The following is a 21,378-nucleotide window of genomic DNA, read 5'->3' on the forward strand; positions in this document are numbered from 1 at the left end:
GCGAGGCTCAGACGTTTCAGCCACATCTGGGTGTCATCCGGCCTGGATCCCTGGGTACAGGATAATGTGCCCCAGGGGTACAGACTGGAGTTTCAAGAACTTCCGCAGCACCGATTCTTCAAATCAGGCTTGCCAGTTTTGCTGGCAGACAGGGCTATCCTACAGGACGCCATCCAAAAATTGGAAAAGTCACGGGTCATTGTCCCTGTTCCACCTCATATGCAAACCAAGGGGTATTATTCAAACCTTTTCGTAGTACCGAAACCGGATGGTTCGATCAGACCGATTTTGAATTTGAAATCGTTAATCCCTTATCTGAGGGAGTTCAAATTCAAAATGGAGTCTCTGAGAGCGGTGATCTCAGGTCTGGAGGCGGGGGAGTTTCTGGTATCCCTGGATATCAAGGATGTGTACCTCCACATTCCGATTTGGCCGTCACACCAGGCTTATCTCAGATTTGCACTGTTGGACTGTCACTATCACTTTCAGGCGCTGCCATTTGGCCTCTCCACGGCACAAGGGTGTTCCCCAAGGTGATGGCAGAGATGATGGTTCTCCTCCGCAGACAGGGGGTCAACAAAATTCCATATCTGGATGACCTGCTGATAAAGGCATTGTCCAGGGAGAAGTTGTTACAGTCCATTGCTCTCACGACTCATCTACTCAGGGAGCACGGTTGGATCCTGAACCTTCCGAAGTTGGTTCATCAGTGCATTCGCCTTCTGGGAAAGATGGCTGCCTCTTATGAGGCTCTACAGTACGGAAGATTTCATGCTCGGTCATTCCAACTGGATCTCCTAGACAAGTGGTAGGATCTCACCTACACATGCACCAGAGGATACGCCTGTCGCCAGAAGCAAGGATTTCACTCCTCTGGTGGCTGCAACTGCAAATCCTTTTGCAGGTTCGGGGTTCAGAACTGGATCCTTCTAACCACGGATGCAAGTCTCAGAGGTTGGGGCACAGTCATCCAAAGGGGAAACCTTCCAAGGAAGGTGGTCAAGTCAGGAATCCCTTCATCCAATAAACGTCCTGGAGCTAAGAGCCGTGTACAAGCAGCACAACTTCTGCAAGATCACGCCATTCAAGTTCAGTTGGACAAGGTAACGACGGTGGCCTACATAAACCGACAGGGCAGAGCTGCAATGTCAGAGGTAACAAGAATCCTCCTCTGGGCAGAAAGGCATGCAGTGGCGCTGTCAGCACTCTTCATTCCGGGAGTGGACAACTGGGAAGAGGACTTCCTCAGCAGGCACGATCTCCATCCAGGAGTATGGGGCCTCCATCTGGAGGTGTTCATGGAAGTGACCCGTCGTTGGGGCGTACCTCAAATAGACATGATGGCCTCGCTTCTCAACAAGAAACTTCGGAGGTACTGTTCCAGGTCGAGAGACCCACAAGCAGTGGCGGTGGATGCCCTGGTAACACCGTGGGTGTTCAAGTCAGTGTATGTGTTTCCTCTACTTCCTCTCATTCCAAGAATTCTAAAGCTTGTACGCGGATCTGCTGGATCTACTGCTGGAAGATCCAAGGCCTCTTCCTCTTCGGGAGGATCTTCTACAACAGGGGCTGTTCACTTATTAATACTTACCACGGCTATGTTTGACGGCATGGAGGTTGAACGCCAGATATTAGCTCGAAACGGCATTCCGAACAAGGTTATTCCTACCCAGATACAGGCTAGGAAAGGAGTTATAAACATTACCATCGCATTTGGAAAAAGTATGTGTCTTGGTGTGAATCCAAGAAGTTTCCTGCTGTGGAGTTTCAACTTGGTCGGTTTCTCCTCTTCCTGCAAGCAGGTGTGGATATGGGCCTGCGTTTGGGATCAATAAAGGTCCAGATTTCGGTTTTATCCATTTTCTTCCAGAAACAATTGGCTGCCCTCCCTGAGGTTCAGATCTTTTTGAAAGGGGTTCTGCACATCCAGCCTCCCTTTGTGGCGGCGACGGCACCCTGGGATCTTAATGTTGTGTTGCAGTTTCTGCAATCGGATTGGTTTGAGCCCTTACAGGAGGCTGAGGTCAAGTTTCTCACGTGGAAGGCTGTCACTTTGTTGGCCTTAGCTTTTGCTCGATGGGTGTCGGAATTGGGGGCATTGTCCTGTAAAAGTCCCTACTTGATCTTCCATGAAGATAGACCTGAGCTCAGGACGCGTCAGCAGTTTCTTCCAAAGGTTGTGTCGGCTTTTCATATCAACCAACCTATTGTGGTGCCAGTGGCTACTGACTCCTCAATTGCATCAAAGTCCTTGGATGTTGTGAGGGCTTTGAAGATCTATGTGAAGAGGACTGCTCATCACAGAAAATCGGACTCTCTGTTTGTCCTTTATGATCCCAAGAAAATTGGGTGTCCTGCTTCTAAGCAGACGATCTCTCGCTGGATCAGGTTCACTATCCAGCATGCATATTCTACGGCAGGATTGCCGTGTCCAACATCTGTTAAGGCCCACTCTACTCGTAAAGTGGGGTCTTCCTGGGAGGCTACCCGGGGTGTCTCGGCTTTGCAGCTTTGCCGAGCGGTTATTTGGTCTGGGTCGAACACGTTTGCTAAGTTCTACAAGTTCGATACTTTGGCCTCTGAGGACCTAAAGTTTGGTCTATCAGTTCTGCAGGAGCCTCCGCGCTCTCCCTCCTGTTCTGGGAAATTTGGTACATCCCCATGGTACTAATGTGGACCCCAGCATCCTCTAGGACGTAAGAGAAAATAGGATTTTAATTACCTACCGGTAAATCCTTTTCTCGTAGTCCGTAAAGGATGCTGGGCGACTGCCCAGCGCTTCGTTTTCCTGCAGTGGTTCTTTGGTTCAGTACTGCTTTGTTCTTAGTTAAGTACTGCGTGTCTTTACTGAGTTCAGTAATGTTTCAGCTGTTGCTAAGTTTTCAGGCTAGTTAGCCTGGTTTGACTTGTTTGTATGAGCTGGTATGAATCTCGCCACTTTCTGTGTATTTCCTTCTCTCGAAGTATGTCCGTCTCCTCGAGCACAGTTTATAGACTGAGTCTGGTAGGAGGGGCATAGAGGGAGGAGCCAGCCCACACTATTAAACTCTTAAAGTGCCAGTGGCTTCTAGTGGACCCGTCTATACCCCATGGTACTAATGTGGACCCCAGCATCCTCTACGGACTACGAGAAAAGGATTTACCGGTAGGTAATTAAAATCCTATTTTTCCAGCATTGTTATTGAATATCAACCTGACTTGGAGAATTACTAAGAGACTCACAAGATTGGATGTTTTTCTATACACTACATGCTATTATATTTGGATGCTTGTGAGTGCAAAATGTAAACCATTAAAAAGTGTTTCCTTTACATTTGGCTCTCTGCACTATTGCGTCCCCTCTTTTCTTGCAGTCCAGCAATCCCATTGTTGAGCTTTTCTGAAGGACTGTCTGCTTTTAACAGGTTTATTGTCCCTTCTACTATGAACATTTTATGAAAAAATGAAGGCTGGTCGCTATACTATTCAGGAGAGATATGAGTGATGTTACATATGTAACCATGTTAACAAGGTGCATTTCATGCCACTGGGAAACTCTCACTATGGGGCATATTCTAGATTAGATCGTTAGAATTTCTTATAACCGTTTATAGTGACAATAAAACAAATGAAGTTCAATCCGAATGACAAAAAAAAAACATGTGCAGGGACTGGGGCAGGATCACTTCACTTTTTCTTTGGGAGCCGGGTGCACTTTTGAGTATTCTCGGTCTGCTGTCCAAGCATGTCCAGGCGCCATTATTGGGTAGGAATCCTATGGATCCATCCCTGGTAAATGTTGCAAAATGTAGCCTATAGGCTACAATGGTTGACACCATCTGAAGATAGCGTTGGCTATTGAGGCCACACTCCAGAATGTATTGCATTCTTCAGCTTGGTTAATTTGCCATTAAGACAGCCCCCATTAGAAATCTATGGGGCTGCTTCTGCAGTCGAAAAAGCTAGATCCCAGCAGATATCTTCCTCCCACATACATCCTGGGGATACTAATTCATTTCAGGGATAATAAACAAATATACTTTGATAAATCGGCCCCTCTGTAACTCACTGTCTGTTGCTGCAAGTTCAGCTTCTGTTCAGCACTCATTACACTTCTACAGTATACAGTAACTCTGTCCTCAGTAACATTCTGAGTAATATGGGGGCTGATTCCGACCCGATCGCACGGTGCACTTCCTCGCAGTGGTGCGATCGGGTCTGGAATGCGCATGCGCGGCGTGTGCATTGCGCACCCGCGTCATTGCGCGGCGACAACCATTGCCGGGCAACGATGCTGACTACAAAGAAAGCGGTCGCAGCGGCGACCGTAAGAAGATTGACTGCAGGAAGGCGTTCTGGGACGGCAGCACACCATTTTGAGCCGTTTTCGGGGAGTGGTAAGAAAAACACAGGTGTGTCCAGGCGAACGGAGGGCGGATGTCTGATGTCAAAGCCGTGACCCTCATCGCTGGACACGTCGCACAGGATAAGTATGTCCAGCCCTAGTCTTGTTTTGAGTGAAACTTTTTTAGCATAGCAGGGCTGCACAAGCGATCGCAGCCCTGCTATGCTAAAATACCCTCCCCCATAGGCGGAGATTAGTTGATCGCACCACAGCAAAAAGTTGCTTGGTGTGATCAAATGAGGGCCATGGTGTTTATATTATAGTCAAATGCACTTTAAAATGAATAAATAACAAACAAAGGAATAAAAATATGGAAGATTTTCATGACCACAAGGGGCATATTGATTAAGTAATATTTGTGGAATATTCACTATAAACATCCATTTCAGGGGTACTCGCAAATATTAAGGATCCCCAGCATTTGACATGGAGGGGCCGCAGCTTATATCTCCGATATCTGCCATGGTCCCTGCATTTCAGACCACAAAGCATCCCCCATAAAATTATATGGAGTCTGCTATGTAGTTGGATTTATCAAGTTCTCGAATGCAAAGAATGCTAAAGCTTGGCCCAGCCGCTAACGCCATCCGAAGATGGTGTTAGTCTATTGTAGCATTTGGACTACTACAGTGGCATCACTAGGGTGTTGCGGGCTGCACCAGGGTGTCACCCTCTGAGCAGTGACACCAAAATGCCGGCTCCTCAGTGACAGGAACTGGGTGCTGCACTCTGACATTACATGCAGCACTCGGCTCTTGTCACAGTGTGTGAGCCAGTAGTAAAGCCCAGCAAGTCTCCAGGGGCAGACCAATGTCTCCTGGGATGCTGGGCACACCCGCAGAGTGGTGTGGACACGCCCTTTCCCACAAGTCCACCCCCCACCCCTATTGGCTGCACACACCTTCGGCGCATGCCGCCACCATTTTCACCGCACCGAGTGTCATACACAAGAGTGACACCCCCAGGCTACTATACTACAGATATTACCAGAGAGCAATCCTCCAGATCCCTCTTTTCTTAATTTAAGCATAAAAATGTATACATCACATATAATATACAGATTGTGATAAATGGGGCACCAATAGTGTAACTGATGACACATTTTAACCAAGTTCATTATGACCTAAGAAAGTTATGTAATGTAACAATTCTAGCAGTATTTACTCTTTTTAGCAGAACCATTGTCGGTATTATTCATATATATTCTGATCCACTTTAGGGAGCTTTTCCTGGCAACCTACAACTGGTTTTTGTATTGCGCCCATCTCGTTTCATTCAAAGGACCATTGCTGACATCGGCATTAAACTCTACAGGGATGACTTTAAAATGAAGGTACCGGTAAGCGTGTATTTTCATCTTGTCCTCATCCACATGTACTCATATGTTTGTGTTTGTGTGGTATGATGTTATATGTTCACCTTACAGCACTGGGTTAATATAAACTTGTTTTTATGCTATTCAGCTGTATTCATGTTTGCCTTGCAAAATGCCTTATCCCTAACGGTCGACCAGCAGCTAATAGCCAGAGTAACCGCCGTGTGCAGCACGGACAGCAGCTAGAAGGGCTGAACTGTCATTTTAGACACATGTCTGGTAGCCCCAGGTTCATTTTGATGGTGAGCTGCTCCACTGTATTGTGCCGGACGGCCCTCATGCACCACCGTAGCCGACGTTCACCTCTCATATCTATGGCACATGGTGCTCCGCAGGTTCCACGTCAGTTATTCAAAATGGTGCCATTTGTCCAGTCATGATACATCTTCACCACAGCAGCACGCAAAGAATTCACACACTGCGCTGTTTCAGAAATACTTACACCCTTGGCCCGAAAGCAGATAATCATCCCTTTTTCCAACTGGAATAAATCAGCAACGAGTGATATGTGTGCAGGTGGCCTATTGCACACCTTATATACCCACCAAGCCAGCGCATGACACGTGATGTACTTCATGGGCTACACGCTGCCGACGTCAAATGTAGGAGGTGGCCATAATAATGTGACTCGACTGTGTATGTCTTTATGGCTGCCAGTAAAGGATTTGTACTTTTAATTTCAACATTATTATTATTATTATTATTATTATAATTATTTTATTCATAAGACACCACAAGGTCTGAACAAACTACAAAATTATAGAATAAACAAATTGCCACAATTACATTGTACAAAGTAGGGTAGAACAAAAACCGGTTACACAGTGAGCAGAAAGTATTGTGTTGTATAGAACAAAGGGAGGGAAGGGGCAGAACAGGGAGCATACCAGTGTGAAATAAACCTCTGCCTATGAGCATGATTGTGAAAAACAGGGCCAGTGATGCTGAAGACTGGTGATAACCAGAACATAGCCTACGGAAGATAAGAAGTTTGAGGTTTTTCTATCGGTCTCTTTCTAAGTAGTATTTTCCCAAAACTCTTTCCCTATTATTTCATAGAAACTCAATAAAACACAACATTGTACGCTATTTTGTCATGAAATAGTTGGCGGTTGGTGATCGCATACTGATTGGCTGGCAGATTTAGGTGTTCTCTCACCAATTAGGAATTACACCTAGCATAGCTCAAACTTCATCGTTCCTCTTTGATAGTCATTGCAGGGGTAGTTTACTAAAGAACCAACAACCCTGCATAAACAGTGAGGATGTGTGATCAGCAGTAAGTTTTGCACCAATGGTTTTGGATGATAAAAAAGGTAAATTCAATTGTCACATTATCAGGCTGCCTTGTATAGGTGTTTCCTCTGGGTGGCAGCACAGTGCTTTACAGATCCTGCAGTCTGCCATCTATATATGTAGACAGACAGTGTGAAGCTGTTTCATTTGTATTATTATTATTATTATTATTACTATTATTGTTATTATTATTATTATTATCCTTAACTTATATGGCACCACATGGGATCTACAGCGCCCAATTACAGAGTAACCAAATAAGCAAAACATGAAGACAGTGACTTACAGTTCAATACAATATAGGACAAGTACAGGGTATATAAACATAGCTGCGTCAGCAGGCAACACTGAAATAAGTATCAGGGTGGCAGAAAACTGAGGGATTTGGTGCCATCAAGGGAGTATTAAAAAGAAGATAGGTTAAGTAAGAGATGTAGAAGCACATGAGGGGAGAGGACCCTGCTCATGAGAGCTTACATTCTAAAGGATCTGGCTTATTATTCTCATTGCAGCAGAAGCAAACTTATTGAACCTAATTCACTTTTTCCCCCCATTTGTGTCTGTTTAATATTCTCTCCATCTCCACAGGCAGGAATATGACAGCAGTGCGAGGGTGGGTGGCACACAGCTGAGATAACATTGGATAATACTATACAATATGCGGCAAGTGTGAATGGAAAAAAAAGGAGTTTTCCCACTTACCTCCAGTACCTGTACACTGGTGACAGTAGAGAGCTCCCTGGCGTATCTCTGCCAAACCAAACTTTTGATCCTAGCAACCAAATGACTTGTTCACCCCTCTCGGGTAGCAAAGAGCTTTGGAGCAAGCATCTGATATGGCCCCCCTCTGGCCAGTGAGATAAAGGAACCTGACCAGCCAATTCTACTGTACTTATGAGATCACAGTGATAACTCATTTTGATACACTTGAGTGGAGTGAAATTCTGGTCTCATCAAGCAATTTGTAACATTTCTATACTATTAATTTAAGAGGTTAACAAAAAGTGACAGAAAGATAAACAATGTAGTTCATTTTGTCAGATTATTTTAGGGTGGGGTGGGGGCTATTTAATAGAAAATTATATATCACATTTATTCCCAAACGTCATCTTTCACCTTCTTTCAATTCCTCTGTCTCTCATTTATCATATACAGAAATATGTCTAAATGTATACATAACTGATTACATAATTTAGAATTGTTAGTCATTCAGTCTTTGTTGCTTGGCAATTACAGATTATTATGCTTAACTCTGTTTCGGACCTTCTTGGATACATTGACAAAAGTCAATTAACCATTGAGCTTGGAGGCACTTTGGAATACAGCCATAGTCAATGGATAAAGCACAGAACTGTAAGTAATTATTGTTTAGTGCCTGTACACACTGTAGGTTCTTTGTACATTTGTGGTTTCAACGCTATGACTATCAACATGGTGACTACATTCCCCTACACAATTACCTTCTTTAATCCTGGCATCACTGATCTGGAGAAACGTATTTCTCAAGTACTTTAATTCAGTTTGTGTTTACTTTTAGCCATTGCTTTAACAAAGTTTTTCATAAGTCCAAGCTTGATGTGCAAAGGAGGAAGGTACACTTTAACAGGTTCATCAAGTTGACTGTTTGCGATATTTTTATTATCTGGTACAAGTGAGGTAGATTTTGACCAATCCTTCTGAACGTAGGGCCCGATTCAGTATGGATTGCTATAGTGCTAAAATTGCTGTTTGGCAATTTCTGCACATGCACGTACGCCGGTGCGCGCATGAGCAAGTTCTTAAACCAGTGATCTCCAACCCCGTAGCTCGTGAGCTACCGGTAGCTTGCCGTAGTATTTTCGGTATCTCACAGAGCGCACGGTCTTGGGCAGTCACTGGCAATCCTCCTCCCTTCATTTTTAATATGGTGCTCCAATCAGAGCTCGTGGACCGGCAGTGGCAGCACCTGATTGGCTGCCAGACCGCGAGTTTTGATTGGCTCACTTACCAGCACCATATTTTAAATGCCTGCCGCTGCCGGAGGCTCTGTCACCCTCACCGTAGCCGCTCTCCGGACTTCACAGGAGAGGCGCGCGCTGCGCTCTCCTCCCCTTCCGTCCCTCATACAGGAGGAGCAGCACCAGCGGCAGTAGAAGAAGCCAGCAAGGGTTAGCACTGTGTGGGGCACTGTATCGGACACTGCAGGGGGGCATTATTTGTGTATCTGGCACTGCTGGGAGGCATTATTTGAATATCTAGCACTGGTGAGGGGCATTATTTGTGTATCTGGCACTGCTGAGGGGCATTATTTGTTTATCTAGCACAACGCGGGGGGCATTACTTGTAGTTGTGAGACCACACCCACTTTTGTGAGGCCACACCCACTTTCGCAGGAACGCACGCGCATTGGGGGGAGGGGGTAGCTCCTTCAGAGGTTTTATTTTCCGAAAGTAGCTCAAACCCCAATTAAGGTTGGAGACCACTGTCTTAAACTGTGTTCTCTTCAGAACACAGTCTAAGTCCTGGCGAGGGCCGTTGACAGAATGCCCCGTTGTAGGGCCCTGTCCGGACAAGGGAAACTTGTCTGGACCATTTGAGGGGCGGGCCGTGGCGGCTGCTGCAAGACGTCACACGCAGCTGCTGCAAGCCTAAACTTGGCGGGTAGCCGTCTGCATTCGAAGCTAGGCTGCGCAGACAGGGGGCTACCCTAATCATGCGAGCGCCTTGCTGCTTAGCATGTTAGTTTCAGGACCCTGCATGCGGGGGGAGTATTTTTACCCCTTATCTCCTACCCTAACCGTTGGGGGTTGGCGGCTAAGGCTAACCTCCTTTATGTGTCGGCTACAGCTAACCGTCAGGAAGTGCTGGCTAGGACTAAACCCCCCTCCCTAGTGCCTAACCCTAACTCTCCCCCAGTGCCTAAACCACCCCTCGGCATTTCCTAACACCATCCCCCCATCAGTGGCGGTTCTTGCCACGGGCAAGCAGGACTTTTGCCCGGGGCGCCGCCTTCCGGAGGGCGCTGGCGCCATCTGGAGGGCGCCGCACCGTGGCAAGATCCGCCACTGCTGCCCGCTGTGTCCCCCGTCCGCCTCCGCTGCCCGCTGCCGTCCCCGTCCTCGGCGCCTCCTGTGAAGGGAACTAGATGCTATGCGTCTAGTTTCCCTTCGTGGAGAGTAACTGCTGAGCGGTGCGCGATGACGTCATCGCGCACCGCACAGCAAAGGTCCTCTCCACGAAGGGAACTAGACGCATAGCGTCTAGTTTCTCTTCGTGGAGAGGACCTTTTGCTGTGCGGTGCGCGATGACGTCATCGCGCACAGCTCAGCATTCAAGCGGCGCTTTCAATGTACAGGGGGCGTGACTCACCACGCCCCCTGTATTAGGCCACGCCCCTTTCCTGCCCGGGGCGCTCTGCGCCCTTGAACCGGCCCTGCCCCCCATCCCAATACTCACCTTCGGGATGGTGGCTGTGGGTGATCCTGTGTCGGTGTCCTGAGTGGTATGGGGATTGCGGCGTTGGTCACATGACCACCAGCATCCCGACACCCATCGCATCAGTAAATGTTCTTCGTTATGAAGAAGAGCCACTTTTATGGTGACTTTTGAGGAGTCGGTGAACAAGTGTCTACGTTGAGTTCATGACCAAGAATCACCATAACTGAATTAACATCTTTACAAAAACATTCTGCGTAACATGAAAAAAAAAATATCCCGTGATTATTCTAAATGAGGAAAATTAAATATGGAACCACAACAAAACAAAACAAAACCTGATAGGAAAAATCAAGCTGCTTATTTGGATTCAGCATAAAACGTATACTTAAAACACCATTCAAAACAGTTAGGACATCTAAGACATTAGACATCTCTCAGAAGTAAATTCATTTCCGTAAATGACTGTTTGCACAAATAAACAATATTTGTAACATACAAACATGTTATCCTATATTCTCTTACAATAGGCAATTGAGAGCTTTGCTCAAGTTGTGAAAACTACAGCCCAGAGTTTGCAGACATTTGGAACAAGCCTAGCAGAAACTGAACTTCCAAATGATGTCAATTGTACAGAGGAGCTACTTTTGTCTCATACAGAACATCAGACCAAGCTGAAAGTAGGTGCAATATGTGTCTATTTCATATTTAGCATGGAGAAATCAGGACTTGGCGGCTTACTTCCTGGAAAGCGAGCGCATAGCTCTGACCCACAGAGCATGAAAACTAATATCAGAACAGATATTACAATAGTACAAACACAGCTGTGGGAAACAAATCTTAGTGCTGGCAGTGCTATCACCGGTAGTTACTTTTTGGGCTGTGGTGGGAGCCAGAGCTGTAACTAGGGGTGTGCATCTCAAAGAGAACCTTACTTGGCCAGGTCGCATCACATGCTGCACGCTGCCCCACAGTGTCGCAGTTGTGTAGATTAGTATATCCGTTCTGCACAAGTGCAAAATGGATCTCTTCTGCCCCCAACATCACTTCCGTGTGGCCGGCATTCTGGAGCGTGTTCTCCAGGGAATAACAATGCGGTGAGGAGAACTAAGTTCCTCTCCCAGCACAATTTGACTTATTTCTGAGTGTGCAGAGAGATCAGCTGCAGCATGTGAGGGGGTATGCGCTCTGCATGTGCGGGTGTATACCTATGGGGGTGGGGGGTAACCTCCAGGGGGGAATCATTCACAATTGGGGGTAGGGGAGGGGGAATAAAAGCTAAAACAAAATACATTGGTCACAGGATGGGGGGGTGCAAAAAAGAGGATTTTTACAGGGTAGGAGAGTTATAAAACATGTTGTTTTTTGTTTTTTTGAGGAGTACTATTAGGATTTAAGACCACTCTGGGTTTATTGCCCAGATCCGTACCTAAGGGCATATGGAAAAGCCTTGGGAATCTGGGAAAGCCTATGGGCATCTGGAAAAGCATGGGGAATCTGAAAAAGCCTAGGGGTATCTGGGCAGGCTGGACAGCTCAGCTCCGCGATGTGTCCTAGCAGCCCTACGATGTGGCATAACATGGACTAGGGCACTACTGTGGTTAATAAAATAAACTAGGGCACGCTGTGGGGCATAACATTAACTAAGTCACTACTGTAATATGGTTCAGAAAATGAACTAGGGCACTATTATGGGGCATAAACTAAAAACGAAGTTGTCTCTCTAGGAGCATAGGGACAGGGGCCCCTCCAAAATGTTGCTATGGGGCCCAGGAAGGGGCGAGTCACAAAATCACTACGCATGGAAACAAGCATTGGGCATATGTTTATGTATCATGTATCATTATGTATCATTTCACACCGTAAAATACCTTTACTTTCAAACATTTAGTGCTGTACCTTCCTACCTCAAAAATCCGTTGCGGGCTGCATGCAAAGCCAGATTAACATCAGGGCAACTGGAACTGTCACCCTGGGGCCCCACAGACTAGGTATCCCCCACATATAACTATGTCACCAACATGGGGGACACTATGGTACAATATGAACTGAGTATTCTGAGAACCATAATGTGACCTGGGGGAATAACAGTGTATTTAACACATTGTGGTGCTGGGAGTATTTACACTTTATATATTGTAATAACATTGCCAGCATATTTTACTGAGAATTCTATTGGTAAATACCCCTATGAATTAGTCTCCCCGGGAGCTCCCACAAACCTTAATCCGGCCCTGACTGCATGTGCATCTATGTGAATTTATGGGGGTAATTCCAAGTTAATCGCAGCAGGAATTTTGTTAGCAGTTGGGCAAAACCATGTGCACTGCAGGGGAGGCAGATACAGTGGGGATCGAAAGTTTGGGCACCCCAGGCAAAAATTAATTTTAATGTGCAAAAAGAAGCCAAGGAAAGATGAAAAAAATCTCCAAAAGGCATCAAATTACAGATTAGACATTTTTATAACATGTCAAAAAAAGTTTGTTTTTATTTCCATCATTTACACTTTTAAAAGAACAGAAAACAAAAAATGGCGTCTGCAAAAGTTTGGGCACCCTGCAGAGTTAATACCTTGTACTGCCCCCTTTGGCAAGTATCACAGCTTGTAAACGCTTTTTGCAGCCAGCCAAGAGTCTTTCGATTCTTGTTTGAGGTATCTTCGCCCATTCTTCCTTACAAAAGTCTTCCAGTTCTTTGAGATTCCTGGGCTGTCTGTGACGCACTGCTCTTTTAAGGTCTATCCATAAATTTTCAATTATGTTGAGGTCAGGAGATTGTGAAGACCATGGCAAAACCTTCAGTTTACGCCTCTTGATGTAATCCACCGTGGATTTTGAGGTGTGTTTAGGATCATTATCCATTTGTAGAAGCCAGCCTCTCTTTAACTTCAGCTTTTCCACAGATGGCATCAAGTTAGCATCCAAAATTTGCTGAAATCTTATTGAATCCATTTTTCCTTCTACTCGTGAAATGTTCCCTGTGCCACTGGCTGCAATACAACCCCAAAGCATGATTGATCCACCCCCATGCTTAACAGTTGGACAGAGGTTCTTTTAATTAAATTCTGTGCCCTTCCTTCTCCAAACGTACCTTTGCTCATTCCGGCCAAAAAGTTCTATTTTAACCTCATCGGTCCACAGAACTTTATTCCAAAATGCATCAGGCTTGTCTATATGTTCATTTGCAAACTTCAAACGCTGATTTTTGTGGTGAGGACGTAGAAAAGGTTTTCTTCTGATGACTCTTCCATGAAGACCATATTTGTACAAGTATCTCTTTATAGTGGAATAGTGTACCACAACTCCAGTGTCTGCCAGTTCTTCCTGGAGGGATCGTGCAGTCAAACGTGGATTTTGACTTGCTTTTCTCACAATCCTGCGAGCTGTCCTGTCTGATATTTTTCTTGGTCTTCCAGATCTTGCTTTAACTTCCACTGTTCCTGATGACTGCCATTTCTTAATTACATTCCGAACAGAGGATATGGGCATCTGATAATGCTTTGCTATCTTCTTATAGCCTTCTCCTGCTTTGTGAGCATCAACTATTCTCAGTTTCAGTGTTCTACACAACTGCTTAGAGGAACCCATGGTGCTGATTGTTGGAGCAAGGTCAGATGAGTCTGGGCTTTTAAAACCTTTGAGATTGACATCACCTGGTCTTTCCAGACGATGGTTGAGAACAATCCATGACACTGCCAGGTCTCAGCTGTCCAAAGGGGGCAGTACAAGGTATTAACTCTGCAGGGTGCCCAAACTTATGCAGACGCCATTTTTTGTTTTCTCTTCATTTGATAGTGTAAATGATGGAAATAAAATCAAACTTTTTTTGACATGTTATAAGAATGTCTAATCTGTCATTTGATGCTTTTTGGATATTTTTCCATCTTTCCTTGGCTTCTTTTTGCACATTAAAATGAATTTTTGCCTGGGGTGCCCAAACTTTTGATCCCCACTGTATAACATGTGCAGAAAGAGTTAGATTTGGGTGGGTTATTTTGTTTCTGTGCAGGGTAAATACTGGCTGCTTTATTTTTACACTGCAAATTAGATTGCAGATTGAACATACCACACCCAAATCTAGGCCCTCATTCCAAGTTGTTTGCTCGTTATTTTTTTCCCGCTACGGAGCGATTAGTCGCAAACTGCGCATGCGCAATGTTCGCAGTGCGCCTGCGCCAAGTAAATTAGCACAAAAGTTTGGTATTTTACTCACGGCCTAACGAGGATTTTTCATCGTTCTGGTGATCGTAGTGTGATTGACAGGAAGTGGGTGTTTCTGGGCGGAAACTGGCCATTTTCTGGGAGTGTGCGAAAAAACGCTGGCGTTTCTGGGAAAAACGCGGGAGTGTCTGAAGAAACGGGGGAGTGTCTGGGCGAACGCTGGGTGTGTTTGTGACGTCAAACCAGGAACGAAACTGACTGAACTGATCGCAGTGTAGGAGTAAGTCTCGAGCTACTCAGAAACTGCTAAGAATTTTCTATTCGCAGTTCTGCTAATCTTTCGTTCGCAATTCTGCTATGCTAAGATACACTCCCAGAGGGCGGCGGCCTAGCGTGTGCAATGCTGCTAAAAGCAGCTAGCGAGCGAACAACTCGGAATGAGGGCCCTAACTCTCTCTACACATGTTAAATCTGCCTCCCCTGCAGTGCACATGGTTTTGCCCAACTGCTAACAAAATTCCTGCTGCGATCAACTTGGAATTACCCCCCATGTGCACTGCAGGGGAGGCAGATTTAACATGTGCAGAGAGAGTTAGATTTGGGTGTGGTGTGTTCAATCTGCAATCTAATTTGCAGTGTAAAAATAAAGCAGCCAGTATTTACCCTGCACAGAAACAAAATAACCCACCCAAATCTAACTCTTTCTGCACCTGTTATATCTGCCTCCCCTGCAGTGCACATGGTTTTGCCCAAGTGCTAACAAAATTCCTGCTGCGATCAACTTGGAATTCCCCCCAATGAGCGATTCAAAATTGTAGGCATCCCAGTCATTTCACTGTGGCCACTGAACGGATGTTTTTGGACAACAACTGGGTGGCAGCAACACGTACACAAGCAACAGAGCCAATTAGTGTGTGTGTTGTGGCATTTAGCGAGAATTACCCTCTATTCCAGTGGTTCCCAAACTGTGTGCTGTGGCACCCTAAATTGCCTCAGGGCATTTGCAGGGGGTGCTTGGGTTGGTGGTCCATGACAAATTAAAATTATTTATGGCCAATGCAGTAGGCATATCCAGTGCTTGTGGCTGCCAATCATAGAATATGTAGACAAACAGAAGTGAATCCTGGCCCTCACCACATAACTGAACCTAAGGATAACATATAAACACAATTGACCTAATTTTATATTTTTTTCCCTGAATTTCTCAATGAGAAACTTTTATCTGAAGGTGCATACACACTTGCCGAGAAAGTAACCGACGTTGCTCATTTTCCCTCTTCCTGAGCAATATCGGCAAGTGTGTATGAGTCATATGGTCGTCATATAGCTCAGTATGTATGCGCTGCCGCAGACCGCCCCGGCCCAGGAGGAGAAACACTAGGCAACGTCACTCGTAGAGCACGTCGCCTAGTGTGTACCCGCCGTGAAAAAAATACTGATACTCTAGGGCACCGTGATTCAAAAAAGTTTGGGAACCACTGCTCTCTTCTGAGTCATGTGCAAGTTCAGGCGGATCTTCTGTACCTAGCATAGTGTAGGTGTGCCTAGACAGAAGAGTGCAGCAGTGTGATTACATAGATGCATAGTCTCTTTAGCATTTTGTTCGCTTAATTGGAAAGGGAGGACATTTTCTATAACAGAACTCATTCCAAGTAATACTGTCGTAAGAATTGTATCTACTTGTTAGAATGTGAATGTATGATGCAGTGTGTAGGTGGAAACTCCTGTACATTAAAAGAGGTTTAACAGAGCATAGGAGTTTCAGTTTCTCAACATTTGAAATAGATACATCATTGTTCAATTGGGACCTGATGCGGAATGTGACTGTATTCAACAACAGACTTAAAGAACTTTGTCAAACACACTACATGAACTCGCAAGGGGCGTTGCCCAGCATAGATGGAAAAACAGTCTGGAACATTTATGGAAGCAGCCCTGATGGGGGCAGGTATGTCTGGGGGGACGGGTCCCTCCTCATAGAGTCTGATTCTGAGTTGGATGCAGTTGCGGCCTCTTTACACCTTTTGCTGCAGTTGTGTCTGCAACTTCATGCTAATGCTGCTACAACGGTATTCCCTCGTGTACATCTGTGTCGAGTATGCAACAACTGAGACACCCACTTTTACTGTCTTAAGAACACTGCAATCATGCTTTGTACATCTTTGGACACCACCATCAGTTGAACCATCGATACTTTCACAAGCCCTACGCTAGGTGCAGATCATCTGTCAGAGCATGGCCTCCAATGTGAGCTATTCAATGTCTCTATATGCAACCACTTTCAGCAGCACACCCTTGTTACTGCAATAAGATTCTCATACTACGCTACATCTGCATCTGATTAGCCAACACCCTGTAACTGCCCAACACACATCTAATACACAGTCTTGTTGCTTACATCTGAATCTCTACTGCAACAAACACCATCAGGGCGCTTGGGCGAAACAACTCAGATGCATGCACAGGCAAAAAACATAGCACAAGAAAAAAATAAACACATTGGCCCCCACATGAAAAAACACATTAGCCAAACAAGAAAAAAATAAAACACATTGCCCCAACAAGAAAAAAACATATTGGGCGCCACAGGATAAAAAGCAAACACATTGGCCTCAATAGGAATAAAAGCATACTGACTACAGACACCAAATAAAAAAAATATTAGCCCCCACAGGAAAAAAATAAAATACATTGCCCGCCTACAAGAAAAATACATTGACCCCCACAGGATAAAAACACATGGGACCCCACAGAAAAAAAAAACACATTGCTCCCCCACCCCAGGAAAAAATAAAACACATTGCCTCCCACAAGAAAAAAAACACATTAGCGCCCCACAGGAAAATAAATAAAAAATTGACCCCACAGGAAAAAATAAAACACATTGGCCACAAAGGGGAAAAAAAACACATTGCCGGCACAGCCTGGCAGAGGGGAACAAGGGACCGGCCCAGCTGCAAACCTTCCCACTGTCCCAGTGACCCAATCCGCCCCTCCCTGGCCCAGAGACTCAAAGACAAGGCTGGACTCGAGCAACTGTTACTAGCGCCGGTGTCCAGAATACACTGCACTACAGTGATCAAACTCAAAATAAATGACAGCTCTCAAAAGTCCAATTTTTCGTGTATGCAGGAAAATTACCAGTGGACGATAGTTGAGTTTGACCCACAAACATGTCAAAAATTGTAGTGAGATAAAGACAACTGATAAAATGACTCAAATAATTAAGCAAAATTCAAGACACTCAGCAATGTATTTTTATGTTATTGACATGATTATTTTTTTATAGGTTTTACTGTAGTCCCATCTTTTAGGTGAGAATGAGGTTAGAAGCAGAAGGAAATCTCTTAAAGTATTAAATGGATCATCTTCACACAGAGCCCATTTGTGTTGGACTGCCATTATATTGGTTTAACTCCAGGTTAGAAACATAGCAAGTGACAGCAGATAAGAACAACTTGGCCCATCCAGTCTGCCATAAACACATGCACAGCCACACAGGGAAGCAGTTAAAATACCGCCACTCGGGATCCCGGCGATCCCAGTGCCGATACCAGAATCCTGACTAGCGGTGAAATGGTGCTGCCAGACTACCGGCGCCACAGTCTATTCTCGCTCTGTGGTGTCCATGACACCCATAGAGGGAGAATAGAACCTGTGGTGAGCCACTGCTCCCGCAGCGCGGCGAGTGCAGTGAGCCCACAAGGGGCTTTCTAGCTCTTGCCCCGCTACTCAGTTAGGGCAAGGGTGGGAATCTAACCCATGACCTCAGAGCTGTGAGGCAGTAATGCTAACCATTGTCACCATGCCTGACATGTTTTTATGAACTCTCTGTATTCTGGTGCCGTAGTTTTGTGTGTATGTAAATAAAGTCCAAAAAGTTTTTCACAGATTCTTGTTTGTAAGTATAATGGAAATGAAGAGGTTAATCAGAGGAGAGAAAGCTCCCCAGTTATACTTTTTTGCGAATTTCTCCCAATGATTATTGAAAATGTCATCTGCACAGAGTTTTCCAAAACAGGACATAAGTAATCTCATTGTAACTGCATGGTATTTATCTTCCAGGATGACTTAAAGCTAGCAGTGCAACAAGGTGGGACTCTACTCACATGTATAAAGGAGCCAGTGTCCAAAGACCCGAACTGCAAACTGACACCGGATGAGCTAGAGAACATGGCTACTGTTGAAAGGTTTGTACAGTACACATAGGTCTTATTAATTCCAAGTCTCGCTCTAATACTGACATGACAAATCTCTGAATGTTATTCAGGATGACTTATAACAGAGGCACACTAAAGCATGGTGCATAGCCAAGTCATAGTAATTGTCTTAATGGGCAGTTGGAGTTTAGGTGCTAAGAACATCATGCCTTTAATCTGTCAGAATGTTCACACTATTAGGGCCACCAATGGGGGTACTTCAGACCTGATCATAGCAGCAAATTTGTTAGCAGTCGGGCAAAACCATGGCCCTCATTCCGAGTCGTTCGCTCTGTATTTTTCTTCGCATCGCAGCGTTTTTCTGCTTAGTACGCATGCGCAATGTTCGCACTGCGACTGCGCCAAGTAATTTTGCTATGAAGATAGTATTTTTACTCACGGCTTTTTCTTCGCTCCGGCGATCGTAGTGTGATTGACAGGAAATGGGTGTTACTGGGCGGAAACACGGCGTTTTATGGGCGTGTGGATAAAAACGCTACCGTTTCCGGAAAAAACGCGGGAGTGGCTGGAGAAACGGAGGAGTGTCTGGCCGAACGCTGGGTGTGTTTGTGACGTCAAACCAGGAACGACAAGCACTGAACTGATCGCAGATGCCGAGTAAGGTTGAAGCTACTCAGAAACTGCTAAGTAGTTTGTAATCGCAATATTGCGAATACATCGTTCGCAATTTTAAGAAGCTAAGATTCACTCCCAGTAGGCGGCGGCTTAGCGTGTGTAACTCTGCTAAAATCGCCTTGCGAGCGAACAACTCGGAATGAGGGCCCATGTGCACTGCAGGTGTTGCAGATATAACATGTGCAGAGAGAGTTAGATTTGGGTGGGTTATTTTGTGTCTGTGCAGGGTAAACCCTGGCTGCTTTAATTTTACACTGCAATTTAGATTTCAGTTTGAACACACCACACCCAAATCTAACTTTCTCTGCACATGTTACATCTGTTCCCCCTGCAGTGCACATGGTCTTGCCCAATTGCTAAGAAATTTGCTGCTACGATCAGGTCTGAATTACCCCCAGTATTCCTGTACAATAGTGCTACTATTTAATAGATTTGGATTTTGCAAATGGTCATAATTTGTCGGTGTAAATAATGCATTTTCTCTAACGATCTAGTGGATGCTGGGGACTCCGTAAGGACCATGGGGAATAGACGGGCTCCGCAGGAGACATGGGCACTTTAAGAAAGAATTTACATTCTGGTGTGCTCTGGCTCCTCCCTCTATGTCCCTCCTCCAGTTTGAATCTGTGCCCGGACGAGCTGGGTGCTGTTCAGTGAGCTCTCCTGAGCTTGCTGTAAGAAAGTATTTTGTTAGTTTTTTTATTTTCAGGGAGCTCTGCTGGAAACAGACTCCCTGCATCGTGGGACTGAGGGGAGAGACGCAGCCCTACTCTCTGAAGCTAGGTCCTGCTTCTTAGGCTACTGGACACCATTAGCTCCAGAGGGATCGTACACAGGATCTCACCCTCGTCATCCGATCCCAGAGCCGCGCCGCCGTCCCCCTCGCAGAGCCGGAAGACAGAAGCCGGGTGAGTATGAGAAGCAAGAAGACTTCGAAATCGGCGTCAGAAGACTCCGTTCTTCACATGAGGTAACGCACAGCACTGCAGCTGTGCGCCATTGCTCCAAACATACCTCACATACTCCGGTCACTGTAAGGGTGCAGGGCGAAGGGGGGGGGGGGGGGGGGGGCGCGCGCCCTGGGCAGCATATGGACCTCTTTTGGCAAAAGTACACATATATACAGTTGGGCACTGTATATATGTATGAGCCCCCGCCAAGAAAATGTACATTTAAGCGGGACAGAAGCCCGCCGTCGAGGGGGCGGGGCTTCTTCCTCAGCACTCACCAGCGCCATGTTTTTTCTCCACAGCACCGCTGTGAGGAAGCTCCCCAGCCTCTCCCCTGCAGATACACGGTAGAAGAGGGTAAAAAGAGAGGGGGGGGGCACATAATTAGGTGCAAAAATCAATATAAACAGCAGCTACTGGGTTAACATTAAGTTACTGTGTTATTCCTGGGTTAATAGCGCTGGGGTGTGTGCTGGCATACTCTCTCTCTGTCTCTCCAAAGGAGAGACAGAGAGAGAGTATGCCAGCACACACCCCAGCGCTATTAACCCAGGAATAACACTGTAACTTGTGGGGGAATTGTCTTCAGATGAGCATTCCCTGAGTGTGTGGTGTGTCGGTACGTGTGTGTCGACATGTCTGAGGTAAAAGGCTCCCCTAAGGAGGAGATGGAGCAAATGTATGTGTGAGGGGTGTCTCCGTCGACAACGCCGACACCTGTTTGGATATGTGTAATTAAGTGCTAAGGTGAATTTATTGCACAAAAGATTAGAGAACAGACAGGGAATCTACCCATGTTTGTCCCTATGTCGCAGAGAGAGTCTCTCAATGCTCACTATCCAAAATAATAGACACTGATATCGACACGGCGTCTGACTCCAGTGTCGACTACGATAATGCAAAGTTACAGCCAAAATGGCAGGAAAGTATTCAATATATGATTATTGTAATAAAAGATGATTTG

At 45.6% G+C, this 21,378-nt stretch overlaps 1 protein-coding gene across 5 annotated transcripts in view; it reads left to right on the top strand.

The window, feature by feature from the left end:
* MCF2L2 (MCF.2 cell line derived transforming sequence-like 2) overlaps window positions 1–21,378 on the top strand; it is a 1,017,734-nt gene that overhangs the window by 248,625 nt on the left and 747,731 nt on the right. For 4 of the 5 annotated variants that reach the window (XM_063916343.1, XM_063916345.1, XM_063916347.1 and 1 more), the window contains exons 5-8: window positions 5,604–5,723; window positions 8,292–8,408; window positions 11,000–11,149; window positions 18,695–18,819. In XM_063916343.1, coding sequence (XP_063772413.1) covers window positions 5,604–5,723; window positions 8,292–8,408; window positions 11,000–11,149; window positions 18,695–18,819 — 512 coding nt within the window. The remainder of the gene's footprint in view (window positions 1–5,603; window positions 5,724–8,291; window positions 8,409–10,999; window positions 11,150–18,694; window positions 18,820–21,378) is intronic. The other variant, XM_063916344.1, reaches the window with a different exon arrangement.

This window comes from Pseudophryne corroboree, chromosome 4 (assembly GCF_028390025.1).
Source record: "Pseudophryne corroboree isolate aPseCor3 chromosome 4, aPseCor3.hap2, whole genome shotgun sequence".
NCBI lineage: Eukaryota > Metazoa > Chordata > Amphibia > Anura > Myobatrachidae > Pseudophryne > Pseudophryne corroboree.